General features: G+C 33.5%; 1 protein-coding gene across 1 annotated transcript; it reads left to right on the forward strand.

Moving 5' to 3' along the window:
* Positions 1 to 4,366: 4,366 nt before the first annotated feature.
* LOC141317239 (GTP-binding protein 1-like) lies at positions 4,367 to 13,537 on the forward strand (the record flags this gene model as incomplete). Its single annotated transcript, XM_073833005.1, is given in 9 exon segments — positions 4,367 to 4,651; positions 7,047 to 7,158; positions 9,695 to 9,875; positions 9,951 to 10,299; positions 10,383 to 10,506; positions 12,592 to 12,706; positions 13,020 to 13,164; positions 13,240 to 13,464; positions 13,466 to 13,537. Coding segments are annotated over 9 exon segments (1,491 nt in total), but the record flags the coding sequence as incomplete, so codon positions are not given.
* Positions 13,538 to 13,544: the final 7 nt, after the last annotated feature.

The raw sequence follows: 13,544 nt of genomic DNA on the forward strand, positions 1-13,544 counted from the left end.
GTGTTCTTTGGACTTCATGGTGTTGTTGCTCCCAATATTCTCTTACGGTGCGTTCACACTGGCACGTAGCGAGCGGGGCGAAGCGAGCGTTTTCAATTCATTCATGTGGAAGTTGAGCATAAACAGTCGCATGGTGCATTTTGGGATTGGAAGCGGCGCGAAGAAGGCGTTGAGAGCAGCTGAGAGCGTCAAAAGGTTGGACATTCCTCAACTTTATGCAAATCTCGAGCGCAAAACGCCGGGCGACAACCAATCGCTGTGAGAAGTAGGCAAGGAAAGACTGTGACGAGTGTTTCCGAAACTGGTGGATTACTGAGCTGAAATCACATATTATTGAAAAAGTCACGCAAAAGTAAATGTGCTTTGCATGTTGTTAGTATACGCTACAGTTTAGTTTGCGAACCGCCGTTAAAAGAAGACAATGAAACGTAAATAGGGCGTGAACATTGTTTTTCAGAGGCGTGCTCTGCCCTAAATTTGACACTCCCCAAAGCAGTGGCGTTGTAGCGTTGCCAGCGGCACTGAGCGCAAATTTGACGCTGTAGTGTGAACGCACCGTTAGGCCCCGATCACACCGAATGCGTTTTTGCAGTTGGAGGCGCCTCTTTTGAATGGTTTTCTGTTGGCAGAGAGCGTTCTGCATGCTTAGGGGCCGTTCACATGAAGCGTCTTTTCGCGCGCATATTGGAAGCGACGCGGTCGCGATGCGCACGCGGTGCGATGCGCTCGTTTTTTCCAGGTGCGTCCGCGCCGCATTGATTTAAAAACATCTCAACTTTTCAGAATGTCGCGAGCGCACCGAAGGTCATGTGACATGAACTAACCAATCAGCTTCCTCACGTTTTTCCGTTACATTGAAACCTCAGCAGAAACATGGAGGAGCAGCTCATCATTGTGGTCCAGGGATTTCTTGAACTTTATGATTTGTCAAGCCCCCATTATTTTGACGCTAATAGAAGAAACAATGCATGGAGACGCATAGGCTTGGAGCTAGAGCGCAGCTGATGGTTGCTTAGAAACGGCAGACGCTTCCGGAGCGCAAGCGCCCGAGCGCTTTGTTGATAAGGAAGAAAGCGGCGCGCCTAGCGTTTTCCACGCGTTTTTAGGCGCGACATGTGAACGGCCCCTTATGCACCCCGGGCGCCTCGCGTTTTCGCCGCCTGCTGCGCCTTGCGTTTTGGCAGAAGTGCTCTGAGCGCCTGAAGTTGAAAAAAACAACTCTGAGTGGAAAAACGCCCGACGTCATTCGCGTTTTTTCCATTGTCCAATCGAATGAATGGAGAGGCGGGCCTTCTGTTGTGGTGACAAAAGTTTACCGTTGCTTAAAATGTCCGGAGACTGCAAGAAATGGAGGATGGAGGAAAACTCTGCTGTGGGTAACCCGGAGCTGTATTTTTTAGGGTTTCTGCTAATATGACATTTTAATTAACAGCAAAAACCAAAGATTTTATAGCGCTTGCGCTATAATCCTTTGATTTGACTGACAGGACAGTTGTTTTGGTCGTTGCCTAGCAACATAAAAAAAACAGCAGCACACTGCTCTTTTTTTAAAAGTCACCAAAAAAGGCAGTGCTGTGCGCCTCGCGTTTTTAGAACTAAAAGATGCGTTCGGTGTGATCGGGGCCTTTTAGACAACCTCTGAGGCCGTCACAGGGCAGCTGTATTTGTACTGACATTAGATTACACACAGGTGCACTCTATTTAGTCATTAGCACTCATCAGTCAATGTCTATGGGCAACTGACTGCACTCAGACCAAATGGGGCTGAATAATTACGCACACCCCACTTTTCAGTTCTTTATTTGTAAAAAATGTTTGGAATCATGTATGATTTTCGTTCCACTTCTCACGTGTATACCACTTTGTATTGGTCTTTCACGTGGAATTCCAATAAAATTGATTCATTTTTGTGGCTGTAATGTGACAAAATGTGGAAAAGTTCAAGGGGGCCGAATACTTTTGCAAGCCACTGTACATATGTATGTATAAATATATATGTATATATTTATATTCACATAATTGACATGATTTATAAATATTTTTAATATATACACGTAACTTTTTTTTAAATACATAGATGCATGATGTGCGTGTATTTATATATACATAATAAACACATTTATATTTACATATATTATATTATATTATAATACATTACTTTTATTATGTGAACAAAAACTTTTATTTTTGATGCAATTAATCACGATTGAGTAAATAAATAAAAAAAAATAATAAAAATTTATTAAAAATAAAATAGTAAAATAGAGTAATATTAATAATTTATAATAAAATGATAAATAAATGATTAAATGAATATATTAAATAATCAATTCATTAATATAAATGTATATAAACTGAAATACTACCAATCATAACATGTTTTATATTATATTATATTATTTACCTTACATATTATTATTATTATTATTATTTTTATTTATTAATTAATCATATACAGTGAAATATAAAGTACTACGATTAAATTCAATATACGTGTATACGTATATATATATATATATATATATATATATATATATATATATAGAGAGAGAGAGAGAGAGAGAGAGAGAGAGAGAGTGTATTTATTTATTTGCAAATAATTAAATCATATATTTCAGTGCAATATAGAAAATTTCATTCTTTCAATACAGTAACTTTTATTGCAATGTTGTCTTCACATATTTTATATAAATTATATACATATCGATACAATAATAGCTTTTACAGTTGATAAAACAATAGTTCAAGAAATAAGAATATTAAAAGTCAAATATAATATAAAGTAAATGTACCAAGATACTTCCAGTGCAGAAACTTTACCTTATATATTATATAAATAACTTATTTTAAGGTATGATTTACATACAATATATACCTAAGCTGACAAAATAATAGTTCATGTAACTTTACATATTATATTATATTATATTATGTACTGAAATACTTTCAATACACAACACAACACTGCCACCTTGTGTTTATTCTCTCCAGGACCTCAAAGAAGCCTTTTTCAATAGCACTGTGTTTGTGCAAAACTAAACAAAGAATAAATTTGCTTCTTATAATATGTTTCTTTTTCAACAATGTTGTCTTGATTAATTATGTCTATTAATACATATCGCAGTTTAAATCGCAATAATATATAACATATACATTTAAAAACATTCATTTATGGCTACTAGAGAGACTTGTTCAGACTTGCCTATTGGCACTTTTATGTAGGCTAATTATGTACATTAATTATTAAAAAGTAGGCGTGTCTTGAGTTTTAAGTGCATGAAGCATAACTTTATTTCAATTTAAATGAAAGAAAGAAAGAAAGAAAGAAAGAAAGAAAGAAAGAAAGAAAGAAAGAAAGAAAAAGAAAGAAAAAATGTACTGGCGTCGTTAAATATTCATGAGTAGGTGTCTCTCCAGAACACGCTTAAAAATGCATAAATCACACAAGTCTGTTTTTTTTTAAAGTATGCCACGTGAAAACGTATAAAAATCATAATATCTCATTTCAAAGACAAAAAGTTAGTTTTTAAAACAAAGTTATAAAAGGAACTTTTCAGAAGTTTAGAAGCTCTTCCTCAGTCCTGCATGTAAACATAGAATTAATTATTCACAAGTAGGTTTATCTTGAGTTTTACGTGCATTAAGCCTAACTTTATTTCAATTAAAAAGAAAGAAAGAAAGAAACAAAGAAAGAAAGAAAGAAAGAAAGGTATATTTAGAAGTACTAGCGTCATTAATTATTAATGAGTAGACGTTTTGCCAGAAAACGTTTAAAAATGCATAGTTCATTAGACTTTAAAAAAAAAAAAAAAGTATGCCACGTGAAAACGTATTAAAATCATATCTCATTTCAAAGACAAAAAGTTAGTTTTTAAAACAAAGTTATAAAAGGAACTTTTCAGAAGTTTAGGTCTTCCTCAGTCCTGCCTGTAAACATCTAATTAATTATTCACGAGTAGGTGTATCTTGAGTTTTACGTGCATAAGCCTAACTTTATTTCAAAAAAAGAAAGAAAGAAAGACAGAAAGACAGAAATAAACAAACAAAATATATATTTAGAAGTACTTGTGTCGTTAATTATTCACGAGTAGACGTTTTGCCAGAAAACGTTTAAAAATGCATAAATCACACAAGTCTGTTAAACTTTTTTTTTTAAAGTACGCCACGTGAAACCATACAAAAATCACAATATTTTATTTCAAAGACAAAAAGTTAGTTTTTAAAACAAAGCTATAAAAGGAACTTTTCAGAAGTTTAGAAGGTCTTCCTCAGTTCTGCCTGTAAACATCTAATTAATTATTCACGAGTAGGCGTGTCTCCCAGAGGCCCCTTATTCCTCATACAAAAAAAGTGCGTGTAAACTACGCTAGACAGGTTAGTATGACCAACTTGTGAGTTGAAACGAAACTTCCCCTAGTTTTGCAACCGAAAAACAAACTTTCACTAGATCGTTCTCTGTTCCAGACGAAGGCTGGAGGAGCATATGGCGGCGACGGAGACGAGTTTGAGCCCGGCGGTGGAGTCGGTTGTGCCGGCATGTATGTTTGCACCTGACCCGGGCTGCGAGGAGGATTCACCCGGCGCTGAGCTCAGCGACGCCGGCGACAACCAGAACGGGGAAGCCGAGGATCATTTAGACCTCACCAGCAAGGTGGCTCTCAGGCCTAAGCGTTCGTTTGAAGGCTTCTATATGTGCACGAAACATTACAAGAGTTTATTTGATAAATGCGTGGTGTTTAAAGGCATTTAACAACTTTGAAATGAAAGCAAACGCGCTGCATGAGTGACACGTTGGCTGTGCATGTGAACGCCAGCTGGCACTGCAACAACTGTACTGACCCCAGACTTATTTGCTTGCGTGAGATAAAACCTGAACATTTAAAAAGAGCTTTTTGCACTTTTAATGCGTGTAAAACTGCAATAAAAAGTGCAACATGAAAACGCAAAGTTTTTGCTACAAATATAGATTTGTAGGCGCCCAAAATGTATTTGAATGCTTAAGTCAAACTTAAAAATATACAAATGGTTTTAAAATTAGGGTTGATTAGATGTAGAACTATAAAATATTAAAGCAGATTTATTTGTACGTTTTTTTATTTTTTTTCAAACTATTACATGTATTTTAAAATTATTTTACCATTTCAGGCTAAATGTTTGATAGGTGTTTGATGTTTGTTGGGTTTGTAATAATAATAATAATAAAAAAGTTATTTAATGAAAATAATTGAATTATAAAATTACAGATAATAAATTACAGACGGTTTGCAAAAATGGCGCAGAAAAGTTACAACCTTCTGTCCAAAGCAGTGGAATTCATTTATTTAAATTGATTTTAGTTGTAATAATTGTAATTTTAATTTGTAATTTAATTTAAAACCAACCAAACTACTTTTTTAAAAATAAAAGTTTAGTTTTTTTGGTCCAGATAATTTTTGTCACAGTATATTAAATATATGGAATGCATACCAGTATTTTGGTATTCTAAATAAAGTTAATCTGTCTAAAGCAGTTTAATAAACTTTATTGTTAAATTTGTTAAATTTATTTTAAATGTAAAGTTACCAGTTTTCAAGCTTAACGATTTATTGTTTAATGTGCGAGTTTGTAATAACAATAAAAATGATATGTATAAAATTACATATAGATCTTTGTAAATTGATTTAGACTACCATTCAAAAGTTTTAGAACAGTAAGATTTTTTAAAATAATTTTTAAAATAAATTACTTTTATTTAGCAGGAATGCTTTAAATTGACCAAAAGTGATGATAAAGACATTTCTAATATTACAAAAGATTTCTATTTTAGATCAAATGTAGATAAATACTCAAATAATTCATCAATAAGAATAATAATTGTTTTTTTGGAGCAGCAAATTATTTTTATTTAATGCATTATTATAACATTAGAATGATTTCTGAAGGATCATGTGACTGGAGTAATGATGCTAAAAATTCAGCTTTGAATTCACAGGAATACATTCAACTTTAAAACATATTAAAATAAAAAACAGTTCTTTTAAATAGTAAAAATATTTCACAATTTTACAGTTTTTGCTGTACTTTAGATCAAATAAATGCAGGCTTGGTGAGCAGAAGAGATGTCTTAAAAAAAAAAAATCTTACTGTTCAAAAACTTTTGACTGGTGGTAGTGTAAATGCAAAAATAGCACGGAAAAGTTGAGTTATATCATTAGTAGTTTTAATAATATTAATTTAAATAATTTAAAACCTACCAAACTACTTTTTATAAAGTTCTTAAGTTGTGTTTGTCCAAATAATTTGGCAAATATCGCAATATATTTAGTTTTTTTTCTACATAAAGTTACTTATAGCCTGAAATTTATTTCATTTAAATGATTTGCACACACACACACAAAAAAAAAAAAAAAAGTTTGAAAGTGTGCTTGTGGAATCATTAAAAAAATTAAAACTGACTTAACATTTTGTAATCTAGTTTAGTGGCATCTATACACTTTTAAGTTTTGCTAAAGTGCCGAAATACTTTTTGGGGTCGCTGTATAAAGATTATAATAAAGATTATTAAATATATGGAATGCATATCAACATTTTTCGTCATTTTAATTGATTAAAATATGTGACCCTGGACCACAAAACCAGTCATAAGGGTCAGTTTTTTGACTGAATAAATAAGCTTTCCATTGATGTATGGTTTGTTAGGAAAGGAAAATATTTGGCTCAGATACAACTATTTGAAAATCTGGAATCTAAGTCTTGAGAAAATCACTTTTAAAGTTGTCCAAATGAAGTTCTTAGCAATGCATATTACTAATCAAAATTAAGTTTTCATATATTTACGGTAGAAAATTTACAAAATATCTTCATGGAACATGGTCTTTACTTAATATCCTAATGATTTTTGGCTTAAAAGAAAAACAGTCATTTTGACCAATACAATGTATTTTTGACTATTGCTACTTACGACTGGCTTTGTGGTCCAGGGTCACATATATGCTCAACAAATGTCTCGTTTTTCTTCTATAAGTTCTTTTATTAATACTTTGATTATTTTTGTTACATGTTTTTAGTTTGCACTGGTCAGCCCTACAGGAGAGCAGTATGAGTCTTTACAAAAGCAGCTGCGAGAACGAATAGAGGAAGGATGCGGAGAAACCATCTATGTGGTCGGCTTGGGAACAGGTGAGACAATGTTTTTTTTTTTTCATAAAATTCAGAAAAATAAAGTATAACTTGCTTATTTATTGCATACTAAACTATGTAGATTTAAGAAAAGCAACAAAAAAGGAAAAGTAGTTTTGACACCAGTCAAAAGTTTTTGAACAGTAAGATTTTTTTTTTAATTCTCTTTTGCTCACCAAGCTTGCATTTATTTGATCTAGAGTACAACAAAAACAGTAAAATCTTGAAATATTTTTACTATTTAAAATAATAGTTTTCTGTTTGAATATATTTGAAAATGTAATTTATTCCTGTGATCAAAGCTAAATATTCAGCACCATTAAAAGTCTTCAGTTTCACATTATCCTTCAGAAATCATTCTAATTTCCAGTTAATTCTGTTCTTTTGAATTTAAAAGATTGTTACAATCATTGCTTCCACAAAAATATAAAAGCAGTTCAACTGCTTTCAGCATTGCTAAATGCTAAAACATTTTTTTTTTTTTACATTTAATATGTAATAAGAATATGTCAAAAGAAAACTTATTTTAAGTTAAAATAATATTGCAGAATATAAACATTTTTAATAAATCTGGGCCTCTTCGGTTATTTTTGACCATAAAATTTTTGACCATAAAAAAAGTTTTGAAATTTAAAAAAATCACAGCTTCATCAGAATGAGATGAAACTTGGTGACTTTTGTTGCATTAGCTATGTAAGCACACAAAAAAAAAAATCACTGACATGATTTGGATATGTTAAAGGGTCAAAAAAAAAAAAAAAGTCACACTTGGATCCTTCGCGGTCCAAAATGATCGACATAGGAAATGAATAGGAAATACGAAAAACTGCAGTAATTCAGAGCATCTTTTGGCTACAAATCAGCCACTGTGCAAAAAAAAAAAAAAGTGTTCACCAAATCAAGCAATTTTAATTTGAAATATTGCATTTATTGAAAAATAATAAATAAATAAAAATTCTAGTGGGGAAAAAATGTGTATAAATATTGCATAGTATCATAAAAACTCCTCAACATTCTAAATAATAATCACAAAATATTATTGAACAAAAATGTATTTCATTGCTTTTCCTGAAGAAAAAAATGTGAAACTTTTTTTAATTTAGTTTTTTCATTATTAGTTTTAATAATATTAATTTTAATAATTAAAACCTACCAAACTACTTTTTATAAAGGTCTTGATTTTTTTTTGGTCCAAATATTGCAATATTTTGGTATTTTAAATAAAAACTTTAAATACAAAATAACTTTTTGTAAAAAAAAGTTTGAAAGTGTGCTTGTGGTATCATTAAAAAATAAAACAGACTCAATATTTTGTAATCTAGTTAAGTGGCATTTATACACTTCTAAGTTTTGCTGAAGTGTCCAAATACTTTTTAGGGTTGCTGTATAAACATATAAAGATACTTAAGGCTACGGTCACCTTTGACCACAAAGGAGCCAAGTGTGACGCCTAAACGAAGAGGCCCAGAGGGTTAAACACAGTGCCTTGCAAAAGTATTCATACCCCTTCATTTTTTCACATTTTGTTTTGTTGCAGTATTATGTTAAATTACTTCAAATCTACATCTCATACACCATAATGACAAAGCACAAAACAGGTTTGCAACAACTTTGCAAATTTATTAGAAACAAAAAAACTGAAAAGATCCCGTTGCATAAGTATTCATACCCTTTTCTGGGACACTCGAAATTTAGCTCAGGAGCATTCATAATGCTTCTAGATGTTACTACACTTGGAGTGGAGTTAAACTGTGGCAAATTCATTTGAATGAGTATGATTTAGAAAGGCACACACCTCTCAGAAAAGGTCTAACAGCTGAAAATGCATTTCAGAGCAAAAAGTCCTGAGGTCAAGATAACTGCCTGTAGAGCTCAGTGACAGACTTGCGTTAAGGCAGTGATCTAGAGAAGAGTTCAGAAAAAAATCTGCTGCATTGAAGGTTCACAGAAGCATGTAGCCTCCATTATCCATGATGGAAGACGATTGGAACAACTAGGACTCTAGAAAATGTCTGCCAGCCCCCATCCAAGCTGACAGAGCTTGAGAGGTGAAAAGGTGAGGCAAAGAATGGCAGATAATTGCCAAATGCAGATGTGCAAAGCTTGTCACATCATACCCAAAAAGACTTGAGGCTGTAAAGGTGTTTCAACTATGTACTGAGTTATGAATACTTATGCAATGTACTTATTTCAGTGCTTTATTTTTAATAAATTTGTAAAATTTGCTTTGTCATTATTATGGTGTATGGAGTGTAAATTGATGTGGGGAAAAACTAATTTAAAGCAGTTTAACATAATGCTGCAATAAAACAAAATGAATACTTTTGCAAGGCACTGTATATTCAACCTTGGTGAGCATGAAAGACGTCCTTCAAAATCATAAAAAAAGTACCAAACTGTTGAACATTTCTATCTGTCGTAATTTTTTCTATTTTCAAGCCTGTTTTGCAATTATTTCAGAAATTCATTTAACTTTCCCAGGCGTAAATGTCCTATTTCGAAGTGTTGATAACTTTTTGGTGTTCCTATCTCTCAGACGGTGGTGATTACGGTCTGGATGAGCGGGATATGGAAGCGTCTGTCGCTACAGTGCAGTCACTTTGTGAACAGGTTGAAGCTGACTTGATTCTGCTGAGAGAGAGAACGGAGACAGCAGGACACGTCCGTGATTATCTCATCCGACGCCGAGTGGGAGAAGCAGACTTCCTTGAAGTCAGGTTAGAACATGTCTTACAAAGAAATTATGTTTAAAAATGATATTCTTTTTGGTTAAAATCATTTCTTTCCCTTAGAGTGGCAGTTGTAGGTAACGTAGACGCTGGTAAAAGCACACTTCTAGGTGTCCTAACCCACGGCGAACTGGACAACGGTCGTGGATTCGCCCGCCAAAAGCTGTTTCGCCACAAACACGAGATGGAGAGCGGCCGGACCAGTAGCGTCGGCAACGACATCCTGGGCTTTGACCAGGAAGGGCAGGTGGTCAACAAACCGGACAGCCACGGAGGCAGCCTGGACTGGACTAAAATCTGTGAGAGGTCGTCGAAGGTCATCACTTTTATCGATTTGGCGGGCCACGAGAAGTATCTAAAGACTACTGTTTTTGGAATGACTGGCCACCTTCCGGATTTCTGCATGCTGATGGTGAGACGGAGTTGGTGTGCTGCAGGGCTATGTATTGGGAGGTTTCAAGTTTTATCAGTTTTGTCTTTTTCTGTGTCACGTAGGTGGGAAGTAACGCGGGAATCATTGGCATGACTAAAGAGCACCTCGGTCTCGCTCTGGCCCTCAACGTTCCTGTTTTTGTAGTCGTAACTAAGATAGACATGTGTCCCGCTAACATCTTACAAGGTAATGCAAATCTCTTATTTTACTACAGAAGTTTTACTAACAGAATTTGTGGCATAATGTTGATTAGTAAAAAGTTTTAGAAACAATTTATAATGTATAGAAAATTTGTAAGATATGAAGGACATTTCTGCCACTCAATTTAAAAAAGTATTTGAAAATTTTTAGCTCACAATTGTGTTTACATCTCGCAACTGACTTTTTTCTCTCTCAGAATTGTGAGCTATAAACTTTTTTCTTGCAATTGCGACTTTGTATCTCACAATTTTAACTTTTTTCTTGCAATGTTGACTTTTTCTCTCAAAACTCATTTCTGACTTAACTCACAACTGCGAAATCTAAGTCAGAATTATTAATTTATTTCTAAGAATTGCAAGTTTATTTTTCGGAATTGTGAGTTTAAATCTCGCAAATCTGAATTTATAACTCGCAATTGCAAGTTTATATCTCACAATTCTAAAATAAGTCATAATTGCAAAGTTGTATCATGCAATTTTAAAGTAAAAAAAGGCAGAATTGCAAGATGTAAATGCACACTTGCAAGAAACAAATTAGAACTGTGAGATATAAACTTCTTTTCGTGCAATTGTGAGTTTTGGATTTTGACTTTCTTGCAGTTTTGACTTTTTCTCAGAACTGTGAGATATAAACCAATTTTGAGGGGAAAAAATACATGTTCTCAGAATTGCAAGTTTATTTCTCTGAATTTTGAGTTTATGTCTCACAATTCTGACTTTATAACTTGCAATTGCGATTTCATATTTCAGAATTCTAAAAAAAAAAGTCAGAATTACAAATTCGTATCACGCAATTCTTAGAAAAAAGTCAGATTTGTGAGATGTAAATGAACAATTGCAAGGAAAAAAATAATAATTTTGAAATAAAAACTTGCAATTGCAAGTTATAAAGTCAGAATTGTGAGATATAAATTTTTTCTCGCAATTGCGAGTTTATATCTTGCAACTTATAAACCAAATTTGTGGGAAAAAAGACCTATATGTTCTCAGAATTGCAAGTTTGTATCTCACAATTCTGACTTAACTTACAACTGCGAAATATATCTTTTTTTCTAAGAATTGCAAGTTTATTTGCTCGCAATTCTGAATTTATAACTCGCAATTGCAAGTGTATATCTCACAATTCTAAAAAAAAATATTAGAATTGTGAAATATAAACTCGCAATTGCAAGGTATAAAGTCAGAATTGTGAGGGGAAAAAAGACATGTTCTCAGAATTGCAAGTTTATTTCTTGGAATAAAAAGTCAGGAAAAAAGTCAGAATTACGAGTTTGTATCACGCAATTATAAAAAAAAAAGTCAGAATTGCAAGATGTAAACGGAACAATTGCAAGTTATAAAGTCAGAATTGTGAGATATAAACTTTCTCGCAATTGCGAGATTATATCTTACAATTTTGTCTTCTTGTAATGTTGACTTTTTTCTCAGAATTATGAGATATAAACCAAATTTGTGGGAAAAAAAAGACCTATATGTTCTCAGAATTGCAAGTTTATGTCTCACAATTCTGACTTTATAACTTGCAATTGCGATTTCATATTTCAGAATTCTAAAAAAAAAAAAAGACCTATATGTTCTCAGAATTGCAAGTTTGTATCTCACAATTCTGATTTAACTCACAATTGCAAGTTATAAAGTCAGAATTGTGAGATATAAACTTTTTCTTTTTCAATTGTGACTTTTTTCTAAGAATTGCAGGTTTATTTTTCGGAATTGTGAGTTTAAATCTCACAATTCTAAAATAAGTCATACTTGCAAAGTTGTCACACAAGTGAGGAAAAAAAGGCAGAATTGCAAGATGTAAATGCACAATTTCAAGGAACAAAATTAGAATTGTGAGATTTAAACTTTTTCTCGCAATTGTGAGTTTATATCTCACAATTCTGACCTTTTTCTTGCAATTTTGACTTTTTTCCTCAGAGTTGAGAGATATAAACCAAATTTAAGGGGGGAAAAAGATTGATATTTTCTCAGAATTGCGAGTTTATATCTCACGATTCTGACTTGGAATAACTTACCCTGGAATGTATGTTTTTTTATAGCCATATTTTCATTTGGTTTTGTGTTGCAGAGACGTTAAAGTTATTACAGAGGCTACTCAAGTCTCCAGGATGCAGAAAAATTCCAGTTTTGGTGCAAAACAAGGATGACGTCATCGTTACGGCCTCAAACTTCAGCTCAGAAAGGTAACTTTGCTTAATTTTTGCCTGTAGGACAACAAAAACCACGAAAAAAACACCATAAACTTACACTTCGGGTGAGCTTCGCACTTTTTTGACTTCGGCACATCATTTTTTGGCCTTCAGCGGCATAAAAAAAACATAAAAGTTGAGTTTTAAGTCACTCGTATGACTACAATTAAATAGTTTACATGAAAAAACGTTGCTAATCAAGATGCTTTTTTGCCCCAAAAATTACTGTAAGCGCCAACTAACAAGGTATTAATATTATCTGAAATAATCAGTGCATATTAATCCAAAGCATTATTTTTGCTTGTAGGATGTGTCCGATTTTCCAGATCTCAAATGTGACGGGTGAAAACATGGACTTGTTGAAAATGTTCCTGAACCTGCTGTCTCCCAGATTGTCGTTTAAAGATGACGAGCCGCCGGAGTTTCAAATTGACGACACATACTCCGTACCGGTATGACACACACACTGTCTTTATACTTCTGTCTACTAATTTCTCTGTCGTTTTAACCTCTCATATGTTCCTCAGGGTGTTGGTACTGTAGTATCAGGGACTACTTTACGTGGATTAATACGGCTGAATGACACGCTGCTCCTTGGGCCGGATCCTTTGGGCGTCTTCATCCCCATCGCCGTCAAATCCATCCACCGCAAGCGTATGCCTGTTAAAGAAGTGCGTGGCGGCCAGACGGCCTCATTCGCTCTGAAGAAGATCAAACGCTCGTCCATCAGGAAGGGAATGGTAATGGTGTCACCCCCGCCTTAATCCACAGGCATGCTGGGAGTTTGAGGCTGAGATTCTCGTACTGCACCATCCGACGACGATATCACCCA

The sequence above is a fragment of the Garra rufa genome, unplaced genomic scaffold (genome assembly GCF_049309525.1).
Source record: "Garra rufa unplaced genomic scaffold, GarRuf1.0 hap1_unplaced_539, whole genome shotgun sequence".
Lineage (NCBI taxonomy): Eukaryota > Metazoa > Chordata > Actinopteri > Cypriniformes > Cyprinidae > Garra > Garra rufa.